The 16,384-nt window shown below is 35.1% G+C and overlaps 3 protein-coding genes across 3 annotated transcripts in view; 1 reads left to right on the top strand and 2 right to left on the bottom strand.

Annotated features, from left to right (window-relative positions):
* LOC121406849 (calcium-activated chloride channel regulator 4A-like) overlaps positions 1 to 73 on the bottom strand; it is a 35,701-nt gene extending 35,628 nt beyond the window's left edge. Inside the window, exon 1 of the mRNA XM_041597720.1 lies at positions 23 to 73. Coding sequence (XP_041453654.1) covers positions 23 to 73 — 51 coding nt within the window. The remainder of the gene's footprint in view (positions 1 to 22) is intronic.
* Positions 74 to 519: 446 nt separating this feature from the next.
* Positions 520 to 3,060, top strand: LOC121409502 (toll-like receptor 5). Its single transcript, XM_041601420.1, has one exon. The coding sequence runs from the start codon at positions 680 to 682 to the stop codon at positions 2,615 to 2,617; it is 1,938 nt and encodes a 645-aa protein (XP_041457354.1). The 5' UTR covers positions 520 to 679; the 3' UTR covers positions 2,618 to 3,060.
* An 8,169-nt stretch (positions 3,061 to 11,229) lies between these two features.
* Positions 11,230 to 13,590, bottom strand: LOC121409501 (calcium-activated chloride channel regulator 1-like). The gene is made up of 3 exons (XM_041601419.1): positions 13,195 to 13,590; positions 12,736 to 13,024; positions 11,230 to 11,689 (listed from the first exon to the last, which is right to left on the bottom strand). Exons 1-3 carry the CDS (start codon positions 13,402 to 13,404, stop codon positions 11,385 to 11,387), a joined length of 804 nt encoding a protein of 267 aa, XP_041457353.1. The 5' UTR covers positions 13,405 to 13,590; the 3' UTR covers positions 11,230 to 11,384.
* Between the last annotated feature and the right edge of the window lie 2,794 nt (positions 13,591 to 16,384).

Genomic DNA, 16,384 nt, shown 5'->3' with positions numbered 1-16,384 from the left:
GTAAGTTCTAGTCAGGTGTTACATCAATCGTCAACATGTCGACGAAGTCAAAGTTCTGCTTGTTGTTCGCCATAATCATCATTCCAATGCTTCACCAAAGGACAGACATCCATGCAGCGTCGTGCTCTCAGGACTTCAGTCTAAAAACTGCTTTCTGTTCTAACAAGGGCTTCAGGCATGTTCCTATCGATCTTCTGCCTGATCTCAGACAACTTCAACTAGATAACAATCTCATAACAACCATTAAAAATGAGACATTTGCAAGGTATCCAAGTCTTTCGGCTCTCACACTAAGTAGTAACAATATATCCCATATTGATGAAGGTGCTTTTAAGCCCCTGAAGAGTCTGGGCAGACTTTTGATTGAAAGTAACCCTCATTTACCTGTATTCAAGAAGTCAATGTTTAGTTCTCAAAGTTTGACGTATTTCAGTGCAGCATCTTCTAATTTAGAGACATTCCCGGATGATGTCTTAACAGCAATAAAATACGAAAAATAAACTGGACTAGTTCAAATCCCCTTGACATCGTTTATCTGAATTCAAATGGTTTTCGAGAAATTTCAAGAGGGTCGTTTGTATTAAACATTCAATTTGACACCCTAGATTTATCTAGAAATCCATTAGAATTTATTGAAGCCACAGTTATTTCTACGTTGCATGTTAAGCAAGTTTATTTGATGAATACACATATCATGCATGTTACACGTAGTCAAATACAGAATTTCTTGAAAGGTATCAGCTTATCAATGTATATTGAGGAATTCGATTTAACAGGCGCCGAAATACACCCAATCGAAGGATTCTTTTCACCTCTCAGCGGAAAGGATTTAAAAAAAGTGAACATTGAAATGAATAGTATTGGTGAGATAGGAAACACTGGTCTAGATGGATTGGAAGGTGTCTGCCAGCTTCAGCTAGGATCAAACAATCTGGCAGTCCTGGATCCAAATATCTTTAACGGAATGATCGCCCTTCGTTCTCTTTCCTTGGATAGCAACAGAATCGTAACCCTCAACGAGGAAGCTACTCCATGGGACATTTCACTCGTATATTTAAACTTGGCAAGCAATGAATTTAGATCGCTCAACAGCTCGATCTTCTATGGACTGAAAACACTAAGGAAATTAGACTTGAGTGAAAATTACAAACTTCAATTTATTGAAAATGACACCTTTGTCTATTGCTATTCTTTAACGGAGTTAGATGTGTCCGATACGAAAATTTTGAATTTTCATTTTCCTTACCTTCCTTTCCTCACTACTTTAATCTTACAGTCATCATATTGCCCTGAAAATTTGATTCGACCTGGTAATCTGGGAAATAAAGCGCCCTCTTTAGAAACACTCAATCTACAAGACAATATATTGACGTTAGAAAACCTATGGGATTCATCTACCAACAAATCTACATTCTTTGGTTTACAAAATCTATCACAGCTTGATCTTTCAAGTAATATATTGAATACTCTCCCGCTTGGTTTCTTCCAAAACTTATATAGTTTACAGAATTTACGTTTGGATAGCTGCTCGCTTTTTGTGTTAGAAATAGGTTTATTTGCTGATCTTAAAAAACTTGCACTGTTGGGTTTGCAAAACAATCACCTTACAATTATTCCCAGTGGTTTATTCGATGAATTATATGAGTTACAATATCTATTTTTGTTGGGAAATGAATTGACATACCTCGATGTAAATGTGTTTAAATACTTGTCTCGTCTTGTATATCTTGATGCTTCTGAAAATGGTTTATTAGGACTGAACCGTAGCACATTTGAACCACTATCAAGTCTAATTGAGGCTGATTTATTTCACAATCCGTTCGTTTGTAATTGTGATCTAAAATGGCTTCCTAGCTGGTTGAAAGGGACATCAGTGGAAATTGTAGAATCAAGAGATACTACGTGTCTCGACAGTAAAGCTACCCTCGAACCATTTAGGGGCAAGCAATTAATCACTTTCGATCCTACAGGCGATTGTGATGCAAACATCGTCCTGTACAGTTCTTTAACCGTTGTAGCTATGGTGGTCATCCTTACTCTTGGTTTGATCTACTATCAGAGATGGTGGATCCGATATCGCCTGTTCCTTCTTAAGCTCTGTTTTGTTGGATATGAAGAGATACACGACGACGCCGACCGAGAAGAATACCAATACGACCTCGCCGTCATGCTACACGAAGCAGACGATGAGTGGGTGGATCAACATTTACGACCAGCTCTGGTAGAACGACTGCCAGATTTCAATCGAATCGTATGTGGCGATGAGGAGCTCATGCTTGGCATGTACTATCTCGACGCTGTCCATTACGCCACAGAACAAAGTTTCAAGACAATTTGTGTGATCAGTCGTGATGCGTTACGGGATCAGTGGTTCCTCATGAAGTTCCGAACTGTCCTTGATCACGTCAACGATGTCGGTACAGAGAAGATGATTATTGTATTTGTGGAAGATATCGCAGAGGAAGAACTTCCTTTCCTAATCAGATTGTTTCTCAGTGATCATAGGCCATATCTGGTTTGGCCAGACGATGAAAGAGGACAATATTACTTCTGGGAGGAATTGGTCAAGGATCTGACGATTAATCTCAGATGCAATCACCTGGTACCACCTAAATAAGTATCATATGTCTATTATCGAAAGGATGTACATTTTGTAACGTGACCACTTTATCCAAAGTTTTGTTTAAATATGATTCAACCAGAACATGCTTAGTTGCACTTATGAAGGAGGTGACGTATTTGAGATGAAGGGAATACAAAATAAAAGATCTACAGAGAAGCTATAGTAAGTGGGAGAACGGAATGAATTATCACGATAAAACATGTATAAACAATAATAAAAGCAGGCTTTTATATTACAGAGGAATGCAACAACAAATGCACGTGTTTTGTGTATTGTAGAATTTGTAACGCACTTAATAAAACAAGGTAATTATAAAAAAAATATATAGGCAGATAGAGATTCAGATGTAGGTATATTTTGTTTAAACTAGAAGCTAGATGTTGACAAGGACTATTTTTATATTTTCAGGAAGATCATTCCATATTTTTCAGACTACTAGACCGGACACTGTTGAAAGATCATTTTTCATTGTCGAGTTTCAAAAAATAAGGGCATTTGAAATATCATTATTCATTTATTCAATCCCCTTATGGAAGTAAGACATTTTTACTGTTAGACCTAAAGAGATATTTCGTTGTAAATAAAATGTTAAAAGTGTATATTTTTTCAAATAAGTTTGTATTGCATCCATAAAGAGGTTGTTTCTATATCTTTACTATTTTTGTTTTATTTAGATTGTCATTATTGTTAATGCATCATGTATTTCCTGATTAAATACAACCTTGCAAATAAAGTCTCTTTCATAATAAACCTGATATTTGGCAATCTTTGAGGGAGTTGTCTTAACATTAAACTTTGGTCCTCTATCGTTAACAAACGATATTCATCAAAATGTTTGCTATTGGACGAACTAATAATTTACGTGTAGATACATGCGTATACACTAACATTCATGACATTACGTCATTGGTACGTTTCATCCCACAATTGCACCACATTCTGTTTTTGTTCAATTACGGTGTTATATGGAAAACTAGACTGTGTTGTGAAGACCGCACAAAGCAAGTGTAAAAATGCACCATTGACTCATCAACATCACGTTGCGTTGATACAACAAACATAATAATATTAATATCACCAGTAGGTGCTGAAGTTGAACTTGACACCACACTTTACGCGGTCCTCTAACAACACCTTCCTGTGGTGCATGCATTGTACACTATAAAACTGTGGTGTTAAAACTGACACCAGTTGGTGTCTACAGAGGACCACACCCTGGGGTGTTAAAATTACACCCTAGAGATTGAATATAACACCAATAAGTGTAAATGTAACAACGAAAGTAATTGTAAAACACATATAGGTGTTAAACTAACAATGTAAATTTTTTTACTGTTAGACCTAAAGAGATATTGCGTTGTAAATAGAATTTTAAAAGTGTATATTTTTTTCAAATAAGTTTGTATTACATCCATAAAGAGTTTGTTTCTATATCTTTAGTATTTTTGTTTTATTTAGATTGTAATTATTGTTAATGCATCACGTATTTCCTGATTCAATACAACCTAGCAATAACGTCTCTTTCATTATCTTTGAGGAAGTTGTCTTAAGATTAAACTTTGGTCCTCTATCGTTAACAGAAGATATTCATCAAAATGTTTGCTATTGGACGAACTAATAATTTACGTGTAGATACATGCGTATACACTTTAAAGGGGAATCCAGCCTTGGCCATAGAATGTTGTGTTGGGAAGGAGAAAAATGAATTAAACAGAATGGTGAAAGTTTGAAAGAAATCGGACAAGCAATAAGAAAAATATAGCTGCTTTAAAATTGAGATCACTAATACCATGTAGATTTCAAATTGGCAACTGGGTAAGTAAATTATGACAAGGGGCAAGGACAACTTTCCCATAGGCCATGTACTTTATTATCAGGGATTTGTGGTTTTCTCCTAAGTACCCATTCCCCTGGGGCAGTAATCTAAATATAACCCAGGTAGTATATTGTTTAATGTCCTCATGAAAGAAAAATATAATTTGAAATAAAACTTTTGGGAAAAATGACATTTTAGCCATAATATGTATTGGAGTACATGGAAGAGTAGTCCTTGCCTTACATCACTATGACATCACATAAGCGGCCAATTTGAAGTCTCCATGGGTATAGTGATTACCAATATTTACAACTTTAAAAAATCATAATTTTCTTGTTATTTGTCCAATGTTGTTCAAATTTTCACCTATCAACTTGTCTGATTTTTCTTTTTCTTATAAAAACAAGGTTTCATTTGGGTTGGATTCCCCTTTAACATTCATGACATTACGTCATCGGTACGTTTCATCCCACAATTGCACCACATTCTGTTTTTGTTCAATTACGGTGTTATATGGAACACTAGACTGTGTTGTGAAGACCGCACAAAGCAAGTGTAAAAATGCACCACTCATCAACATCACGTTGCGTTGATACAACAAACATAATAATATTAATATCACCAATAGGTGCTGAAGTTGAACTTGACACCACACTTTACGCGGTCCTCTAACAACACCTTCCTGTGGTGCATACATTGTACACTGTAAAATTGTGGTGTTAAAACTGACACCAGTTGGTGTCTACAGAGGACCACACCCTGGGGTGTTAAAATTACACCCTAGAGATTGAATATAACACCAATAAGTGTAAATGTAACAACGAAAGTAGTTGTAAAAACACCTATAGGTGTTAAACTAACAATGTCAATTTAACTGGTGTGGTCCTTTATGTACACCGGATAGCACCACAGTTTTTGCTGTGTATCATGAAAAATAATTTTTGATTACCTTCAATGATTTCGTAGAAATTACAAAGTTTACCGCAAACGGCAGCACATTTTGGGTATCTTTTCTGTTTTCATTTAGGCCTATGATGGGCCCAATTTCTTCAACGAGATGAAGGGGGGGGGGGAATGAAAATTCAATCTGAGGACAAGAGGTGATGCCTTATTTACACCAACGAAACCAAACCAGACCAATCTACGTCGTTCAGGATAATGTAATGTCCTCGATCGGTCTAAAATTGGTATCGTTGGTGTGACTGAACTTAACCCCTATGACCTCCCATATTCATCTTCTTATCACCTGTATTACAACTACGACTGCTATTCTTTATCATGACCATAGAATAATACATATAAATTACGATTTAGATAAAGATTTGTCAACCCCTGCTAGGGGGCAACTATCGACATGTATAATTTGGTGAGATACTTTTTTCTTAAGTGACGAAAAAAATGAACAGAACTGAATATCACTTCCATGATGAGTAAATCTACCACCCATGGGTAAATCAGAATCAAAGCTGTATGAATGGTGTGTGTTTTTGCTTTATTGATGATGTTTACGTTTTGTTTATTTTACATGGTATCGCTTGATGTCTGTTAAAAGAGATCAAAAGGGTAAATGGTATACTGGGTGATATTAATAAGGCACTGGAACAAAATAATGAAAATTCTTTAAAATCATTAATAGTTTTTATAATCTGGACCCCCATTTCCATAAAAAAACTGCTATGAAAGCAAGTCTTGTTGCAATGTCAATTACCATGACAACAGAGGAAATTTTGCTTTTTGACTGGCTCTACCAATGAAAGGTGATATTTCAGCCAGAGTTGCTATGATAGCAACTTGTATAAAATGGTGTCCTGAGGCCGTAACACAAATCTTTACAACAGGGTGACTAGACGTCCCGTATTTCCCGGGGTCATCCCGTATTTTGTTCCTTTGTCCCGGCGTCCCGACAAACCCTTCCGGGACGCCATTTGTCCCGTATTTCAGAATATTGAACAAAATGTAGATGATACATTTAAAAGTGACGAATTTTCAGCAAAAAGCCAACAGATGACGAAGCAGAGACAACAATAAAATCGATAGCTAGACTTTTGCAAGTTCTTCGATGATTTTCTTGCTAACCTAATACAATGCAATTAAGCGAACTGGCCTCTTGCCTGTGTGTGGCAGGCTACTAGCTAGGCATGTATAGGATCGGAGCAGATTCTCAATCGTGCAAACAAGTCATGCATCATAAACATTTTTCTACCAAAATAATCACAAAATCGGTGGGAAATTTGTATACTTATGTTATGGATTCTCAGGTTACTAATTTGGAGATGCAATCGGAGGAACAATTTATTGAGTTTTCATGAATAGATCTAATTGTTTCAGCTTTCGTTTTGAGACTTCTTGTATGATGTCGCGACGTATCATTTAATTTTTAGTTGACAATGTTTCACTTTGAAATTTCTTTAATTTCTAAAACATTTTAGCTTTTTTTAATTTCAAGAATATAATTTAAAAACATCAAATATCATTTTGATTATTGTTAGATGATTGGATTGTTTAATTGTTTGCTTGAAGTTTGAACTTTCTTTCTATTTCTTTCTTTTCTATCCTTCTTTCTTCATCCTTTTGTCCTTTCTGCTTGCCCATTTTTTTGTACCATCTATCTTTATTTCCCATTCTTTCCTAATCCTTTCTTTTCTTTCTTTCCTTCTTTCTCTTACCTGCCTTCTTTATAAAACTTCCTTTTTTATCCTTCATTCTATCTTTCCTTAAACTTTTCTTTGTTTCCTTCTCCCTCTACTTTTTCTTTTCGTTCTTCCTCTCCTTCCATTATTTCTTCCTTTTTTCAATCTCTTATCCCTTCATTCTTTCCTCCCTCTCTTTACTTCATTCTTTATTTTATTTTTCCTTCTAATTCTTTCTTTACCTCCCTCCCTTCCGCTTCGTTCCTTCCTTCACCCTTCCGGTTTTTCTTCTTTCTTTGTTTGATTCTGTCTTTCAAACAATGAAGGAAACCTTTTTCTTTCCTTCATTCTTTCTTTCCTCCTCCTTTTTTATTATTTTTTTTTCTTTCTCTCCTTTATTTTGTCTTTCACACTTTTATTCATCTTCCCTTCCTTTCTTTTTATTTCTTTCTATATTCAATTCAAAGAATGACGGATTTTTTTTCTCTCTTTTATTCTTTCTTTTATCCTTCTTTTATTCTTAACTTTCTTTATTCTTTTTTATTGTTTTCCTTCATTTTCCCCTTCACTTTTTCTTTCTTTCTCCTCAATTCATCTTTTTTCTTTCGTCTTTCCTCTTGTCTTCCTTTTTCCTTCATTCTTTCGTTCACCCTCCTTTCTGCCAATTCATTAGATTTTTTCCACAAGTCTTACACTGTGTAGCCTTCTTTGTTGATATTTTTATCGATTGTCCCGTATTTAATTTTGTGATATCTGGTCACCCTGCTTTACAATCATCGTAGGATATTTTTTTTATTAAGATCGCTAGCATTTACTTTAAAATGTTCATTATTTTTAATCGTAAAATTAAGCGTACGATAAAATTACCAACCTTTGCGTTATGGGAACCTGGGAAGCTTATTTATAATCCGTAGACATACAAAAGACTTGTAAAAGTTCATGTATGTCATATGCTAATCAGGAATTACAAATAGATATAGACTAGTTTCTTTTTCAACAGAGTGCAATAATGGACTTTTAATCATAAATTGGGAAATCAAATGGGGGAGTCCCTCTCTCTCCCAAAGGCACTGCCTCCAGAAACAAATAGTTTAGTTTCACTTTGATCTGTGTTACTAAAGCTTTGATTACAAGAGAGAAAAGACTAAAAATGTATTAACGAAAAGGGTAAATAAAGAAAGGAAATGCTGGATGTAAGCATGTTTATTTATACGTCGTTCCTACTGTCGCCCGATCCTTTATACGACCGCCACAATCGGCCTTTCGTTTGATATTGATCGCGACAATTTTTGAACCATTACAATTTTTTCTACGATCATTAATACGATTGCACTGACTGAACTGATCTGATAAGATAAGATCTTTACGATTACGATTAAAGGGATGGTCCAGGCTTGAGATATTTATATCTCAATAAATAGAGTAAATTTCACAAGTGCTGAAAAGTTGATCAAAATCGGTTAATAAATAACAAAGTTATTGAATTTTAAAGATTTGCATTTTCTGGTGAAACCGTTCTAGGCATGTCTTCATGAATATTCATTAGGTGGGCTGATGATGTTATATCCCCACTTGTTCTTTTTGTTTTTTTTAAATGAAATTAGGTTTATTACAAAACATTATACCAAAGACTAAAACAATTGGATTGACAATTGAATAAGTGCATTAGTTATTTATTCCCGAAACTTGTTTCATCATAATGGAGACACATCATTTACACATGTATGAAAACTTGAAACATTAATTATTTCACGTAATAACATAAGAAAAAGAAAAGTGGGGATGTGAAATCATCAGCCCACCTAACAGGTTTGGCACGTTTTAAAGGATGTGTTTTAAAACGTGTTTTAAAACGCGTTTTAAAACACCCGTATTTTTTACCAAAAAAACGTGTTTTAAAACACTCATAGACTTGTGTGTTGTAGATTTGCATGGATGTGTTTTTAGATAAATGTTTTTTTTTCTTACTTTTTGTATTTCATAGGTTTTGTATTATTTTCTTCTAACTAACTCAAACTCTTTCTCAACACCACTCCTTTTCTTCTCTTTCTCTTTCCCCCAATTATTCTCCATCACTTTGTCATGTCCCTTTCCTCCTTGTACAATTATGCACATCAATCCATATTTTACTAATAATATTCTCATTTTAACAAACATATCTGAGTGTTGTGCTCACTTTTTGGAGAGGGAAAGAAACACTATTTAAAATAAGCTCATGTACATGTATTAGTATGGTAGTACTTGAATGAAATAGAAGTGTTGCACAAGCATAATATTTTACAAATAGACTGTAAAACTGACATGCATGTATGGACTCTTGGGTTACACACAAAAGCCAGTGAAACTTTGTTCTTAATAAAGATGAAGAAAATTACCTTTGAACAGTATAAGATAATCAGCTAGCAAACCTTAACCCTATCAATGCCCCCTCAAAATTTATATGATAAATCCATAAACAAGACAGGGCCACGCCATATCATTCAAGACTATTTTTATTATGATGTTACACAACACGTGCATGTACATGTAAGACCTCAAATTTTAAGCTTTGAAACCCCATAGATGATGTCCATTTCTTCCAGTGTGCAAATTCTTCTACCCCCCCAGATTGACAAGACTCAAACTACCCTGTATATGTACATATATTAGGTATAAATTTCATAAAATGCCAACTTACTTTTATTTGGGTTTTTTAGGCATTGAATTTCTGTGATTGACTAATTTAGGGGGAAATATTAATTTTTCTGTTGGAAATTCAGTAACAAAAATTGTAGTCATCTTTTACTTACTTCAAAAATGTATTTAAAACATCAATAGCTTAAATATTACTGTATTCAGTGGCGTACCATGGGTCACGGCATGGGGGGGGGGCACTAGCAAAAATTTTGAGTCACTAAGTGAGCGCGGGAAGCGCACCCAGTTGCCAGGTATACTGACCTAATAGAGACATTTTAAGGACAGTGCCATTAAACGGATATGTATCTCACTGGTCAAATAATGCGAGCGAGAAGCGCGAGCTTAAATTTTTGATATTCAGACCTAAAAAGTATCCTTATAATCAATCTTTTGTAATCATGATACTTACCTGTCTCGCTATATAATGCGAGCGCGAAGCGCTAGCTGAAATTTTTGTAAATATTGACCCCAAACGGGAAGATTTTAAGGACTATATTTTAGGAATCCATTAAGAGTATACACATCTCACCATAGTCATCTAATGCCAGTGTCATTAAACGCTGCCCATAAGGCACTTGTAATCATGATTAACCATCTCACTAATCAAATCTTACGAGAGCGAAGCGCGAGCTGAAAATTTAGGAAATTCAGACCTGAAGAGGGGCATTTTAAGGCTTGTTTGTAGCAATTCACGAAGACCATATCACTAACCAAACGATGCGAGCGCGAAGCGCGAGCTGAATTTTTTTTTATATTCAGAGCAGAAAAGGGGACATTTTAAGGACTGATTCTAGAAATTTATGGAGAGCGGAAATATTTCACTAATCCAGTACTGCGAACGTAAGCACAGACAGGAAATGTTTTATATTAAGACCTTGAAATGGGGCAATCACTTTAAGTAGTCAATGAAAAAGAAGCATAATATTGTACAAAAAACAATAACTCGAAGTGCGAGGAAATATATTTGGCAGTTTGGTGTATATAGATTTGAAAACGAGAGGTTTTAGTATAACAGGATTATATATCTCGGTAAACAGATAATGCGAGCACCAGGAACAATGAAGATATAGGCACTGAGCAAATTATGTTTCATAAAGTTATAAAACAAAATGTTTCTTATGTAACTTATAAATAACATAATTATGATATAATATAACATTGTAATGAACAATAATGTCTTCTTTCCCACTACGTTTCTCTTCCTTTCTCCCTCTTTTCCTCCTCCCCATTTTTTTTTGGTCAGCCAATTGGGGGGCACGTGCCCCCCATGCCCCCCGTAGTTACGCCACTGACTGTATTAATAAGTGTATAGTTTTTTGATTTACAGAAATTTACGTCATTCATAAAAAAAACGTTTTAAAACAATAAAAAAAAACGTTTTATTTGTTTTTTAATAAACGTTTTTTTATCACAACCCTGCCACCTAATGAATATTCATGACGATATGCATATAACTGTTTTCACAAAATATTGATTTATTTATTCTCCGATTTTGATGAAATTTTCAACACCTTGCTCTGTAGATTTTAGTCTATTCATTTAAATATAAAGATTTTCATCCCGGACCATCCCTTTAACTATGCCAATCGTGACGCAAATCTTGACAGTGGGAACTGGGTGTTAACAAAAATAGTATGTGTTAATATCTTACCGAGTCAATGTTAGATGCGAACATTAACGATGCCTTGGCTTCTTGCCCTACGGTATCTGTCACGAATTTGCAAGAAGGTTCAAGTTGGCCACTAAAGCCATCCTTTCTACAAACGCCTCCACCATCATTAACAAATGTTCCTAGAACCCTTTCGGAGCATCTAGTTCCTTCAAAGCCTAAGAATGCTGTTATGGCGTTTGATGGGTAGTAAGGATCAGCGCCGGTTCCTGGTTCGTAATCTTCATCGAAAACACCCCAGCGGAGTTTGGCAAACTGACGAACAATCACCTTGCCTACATAAGACAATGTTCAAAACAATAATTTCATTCTTATGCAGACGACAAGACAGACTTTTATATCGTATCATAAGCTTATATGAGTGAAAACAAAAAATCGTTAAAAAAGTTCTAAATATAGTAGTATATTAATAATAGGCGTTATCTGAAAAGATGAAGCCCCGGATGAACCCACTACATAACAAGAACAAGTACACACCTACCAAGTATGCTCATATCATTTCCATTTATTTTAACGTGAGCACTGTGGTTTTTAAAAATACCTTGCTCAAGGTCATATACATGTAGGTCGGAGGTGCCGTGACGGATCGAACACTGGACTTTTGTGTACACTCTTAAAATAATGTTGGGCAACATAATTGTCCATGCAACGACTGGTTAAAACTTCATCCAATTCTGGGTAGTTTTAAACCAAGAATGTGTGCTTTTGGTGAAAACTAAATAGTATTGGTTGAAAACTACACAGAATTGGGTTATTTTTTTAAAACTTATTTTTTTGTGGACAGTACGTTGCCCAACATTTTTAAGAGTGTGCCTAGACAGGCACTCGACCACGGCATCTAGCTCACCTAAGATAGTGGAAATTATTGTTTAAGCCTAGCAATCATCCTTGTAATTAGAGGTGTAAGAATAAAATTTCAATTTTCTGCCCCCAAAAGGTTAAGTCTATCATTATAGGAGACACAAAGGTCCCTTCACCCGATACAGTAGCTTTCTTTCCCGCCATATTGTCGATATGACACCTGCTTCGTCTTCGTCTGATTTCCGTTTGGTATCATTCCAAATGTCTAATATGTACTATTTCTATCATAATTCAGGCAAGAAGAAAATTTGTTAGCAAGAGTTTTAAATCAATCTTTCTGTCTAAAACCTTCCAAATAAGCATTATTTTCTAGCATGGATTTTCCTTCCTTCATGTATAAGTGATTTTTTTTTAATTTCTGTCTTCCCCTAAATTCAGATACATACTCAAGTTAATGACATTATGCATTCACCAACCACCTACGATGGGTGGAGGCATTGAAAACACATGAATATCTCACCAGAATTTCCAAATTGATTTTGACGTAGTTCTGGGTCGATGAGGAATGTCTTGGATAGTTCTATAAATAGTCCTTCTCGGCCACAACGGAATGGGTTCTGAACGTGAGGACGATGATTAGATTGTTGATCTGTAACGATAACGTTAGCATTCTCATAGGCCTCCAGCTGGGCAACTTCATATTCTGCTTGCCTGGTCCAGTTATGGGGGACTAGAATCTTGATCGTTCCAAAATAAAACCTTCGATCGGTGGCGGAGAATAAGACGGAAGACCCTTCCCGAAATATTTCCTACAAAAACGACAGGTACAGATATTAAAAATACGCCTATATTTCATTTCTAAAGTGCTTTATCACAAGATATAAAAATATCGAACAAAGAAAACACCATATAAAATTAGTAAAATTAGATAAGATAGATAGGTAGAGCTGTACAATAGAAATAGTAGGTGATTTCTTACCTTAATATTTTCAATGATTCTTGGATCTTCTTCGATATCTTTGTGTATAGCGATGAGAATGGTTCCGTATGCTCCATTCTCAAGATTGATCGGATTGGGATCCTGTTGGGTATGACAGATCTCTAGTCCAATCAGCACGATTAAGAAACAATAAAACAAAGAAATATGGTGATTCAAACACATCGCTTGGCGGTTTTCCTCCGGTTTCATGGTGTCGACTGAAGCTGACAATTTAAAAAGATAATGAACAATCGGAACGTATTTGTTAGGGTTGATTAGTTAGTGTTTTATTCAATATGGTAGAATTCCATTTTTAGTAGCTTGTAGCCATGATCATAAAAATCGTTTGCGGAGATTCAATAGATGTCGATTTCCCTAAGAAGAGAGGATGATGCATAATGTAAAATGTTATATTAAATATTTTTATATAAATGGCGGTAAACGAGTTAGTTAATATTTTCTCTGAAAAACTTTATGAGGGGGAATTCCCAGATTTTCATCTATGTTGAAACATCTTATCCCCCGGGATAACCCCCTCATAACATTAGGGTAAACTTTGAGATTTACACATGCGTGCTGTGCTAACACAAATTATTACCCACATGCCAAATACAGTCAGAACAATTATTAATGCTGTTTTGGAAAAGTGGGATGATGGGTCAAATAAATATAAATAGTTACGGTTGCGAATCTCATTTGCAAAATTCGTACGAACAAGGGCGTAGATCCATTTTCCAGATGGGGGGGGGGCAAAATCATGAATCAACGTTCCAAAGTCACTGGATCACACAAAACAAACAAGCCCAAACACACACACACGCAAATGTCTACACATATTATATATTTTATATATATATATATATATATATATATATATATATATATATATATATATATATATATATATATATATATATATATGTGAGTCATCCTGGGAAAATGGGTATTATAGGTGAAATTTTGGATTTTGAGTTTATTATGTTTTCTGGTACCTGGGCACATGTACAATGTGTATACAAAATATTAGAGTCTAATTCATGTTTAAATTAGAGATATGGCCAATTGAATCAGGTGTAACCCCCCCTGCCTGGCTGTATGGGTAGTCATGGTAGTCTGGCATATTATTCATCTTTTCATGATAGGGAAATGTTGGTTCTCTTGTAACGCCCAAACATACCTGGCCTAGGCGAGGTGATCTTTGTAGTGCAGACATAATTTCATACATACACACCTAGGCGAATACAATAAAACAAATTATTATGCATATTCAACCACACCCACACTAGAACCCACACCCACACACTCACATTATATGCAAAAAAAAACCCTTATTGAGACCATTATTTTGTCATAGCGCGTAGTTTTAACATGGGAGATCACCAGATCCAATGACCAGGGGCAGATGGGGTTGGATTATTTATCTGAATTTTTTTTTTTTCGGGGGGGGGTAGCTTATTATTTTTTGGGGGGTGCCCACCCCCACATACGCCACAGAATATTTTCGAAAATGGGAGGGGGCTGTCCATGCAAACAAAAAGATCACAATCAAATGGTATTTTTTTTATATGTTTATACATGCGTTCTAGGTAAAAAAAGTGGGGCCAAAGCCCCTGCCCACCTCTACCCTAGATTCGTCCCTGCCCATAACCCCCCCTAAAACAGACACTACCTTGCTGCTTGTCCATACTTTACTTTCTCGCAAAGTAAAATCTAAAAAAAATCATGCTTAAGCTTTGGAAAATAAACACAAACAAAATTCAATTTTGCAAAACCAAGTTTTTTTGTGGCAATAAACAATAGTGAAAAGCTGATGCGAGCTACATTTTATAAAGTTTTAATATGACAGCAACTCTTGACGAAATATCAACTTTCATTGAACGAGCGAATCAGGAAGCAGAAGTTTCACTGTTTTCATGGTAGTTTTCATTCGAGCAAGGGATCATATCAACATTTCTTGAAATGGGCCACAGTTGGTTTCTTTTTAGGGATGGGGTAGTCATGGAAATATATTTCACAAATTAGTGCCAAATTATCTGGATCACTGAAGGATTATGATTTTTTGGCGCTTCGTTCAAAAAGAAAAAAAACTGTGCATAAAAACTTGTCTCCACATATTAAAACGACAGGTATTATAACTAACAAATAATCACAAATACATATTCTTCTTTTCTATGCTACACTCTGTACACGTGTGAATGAAATGCGTTATAAACATCTTATGCTTGAATAAAAATATAATATAAGAGGTTAATTCTTGATATGGAAGAGACTACATACATTTATTCTTTTCTATGCAGCAGTATTAGCAAAACTCAGGGATGTGCATCGCTCTCCACTGTCCAAATTTGCACTAAAAAGGATATTTAACACGACAATCTCTCCTTAGTGTGTGCCTTTATTACACACTCCTTAATACAGTAGCAAACTTACCACATTTCAATTTTCTACAATGACATCCTTCTAATTGGTCAGCAAACGTTATAAATTAAGTTTAATGTTTTTTAATCGAAAAAATTCATTTTTGTTTGTTTGTTTGTTCATTCAAAGAAAAACGTGTATTTATTGTTCCATTTCCTCCCCTACCGGGGAGGCCGAGGTGCCTTGTCATCATCTAAGATCTTTCCATATATCATATTCCTTCTATTTGGAAAATCCATTTGATATATATGGGATTATCTGAGAGAGTATGTCAGCAGGGTCACCAAAAGGGATAATTTTCGTCCTCTGCATTGTTTGCTTTCTTCATGTCCCGGTCTTAAAAATGCCACGTTCCGATGACTCGAATCTGCATGTTTGATGAATGCAATTGAAAAGTTCACCGATATTAATGTGTTATAAAAACAGTCACATTACACTCTTATTTCTTCATGATTCATGGACATTTATCAACAACATGATATTTAACATTTCACTCTTTGACTTTGTGTAAATGTTACTTGTATTTCTAATAATGGTGGAAGTACTCCCTGATGTCATATTTTTCTACCAAAAATAATAAGATTAAACTATTGTTGGGTAAAAGAAATCTCTCCAAATTCATGAGGTGTTCATATTTAAATTTTTAATTTTGATATATCACTTGCAAACAGCTTTCTCTGCATGAGCCTTTATCCAAATTCTATATTTTTTCCATTTTTATGGTTATCACATATTTTTTCATATTTTCAATGATTCGAGATTTCATGTACAA

The sequence above is a fragment of the Lytechinus variegatus genome, chromosome 2 (assembly GCF_018143015.1).
Source record: "Lytechinus variegatus isolate NC3 chromosome 2, Lvar_3.0, whole genome shotgun sequence".
Lineage (NCBI taxonomy): Eukaryota > Metazoa > Echinodermata > Echinoidea > Temnopleuroida > Toxopneustidae > Lytechinus > Lytechinus variegatus.
This window is presented reverse-complemented; position numbering and strand designations above follow the sequence as displayed.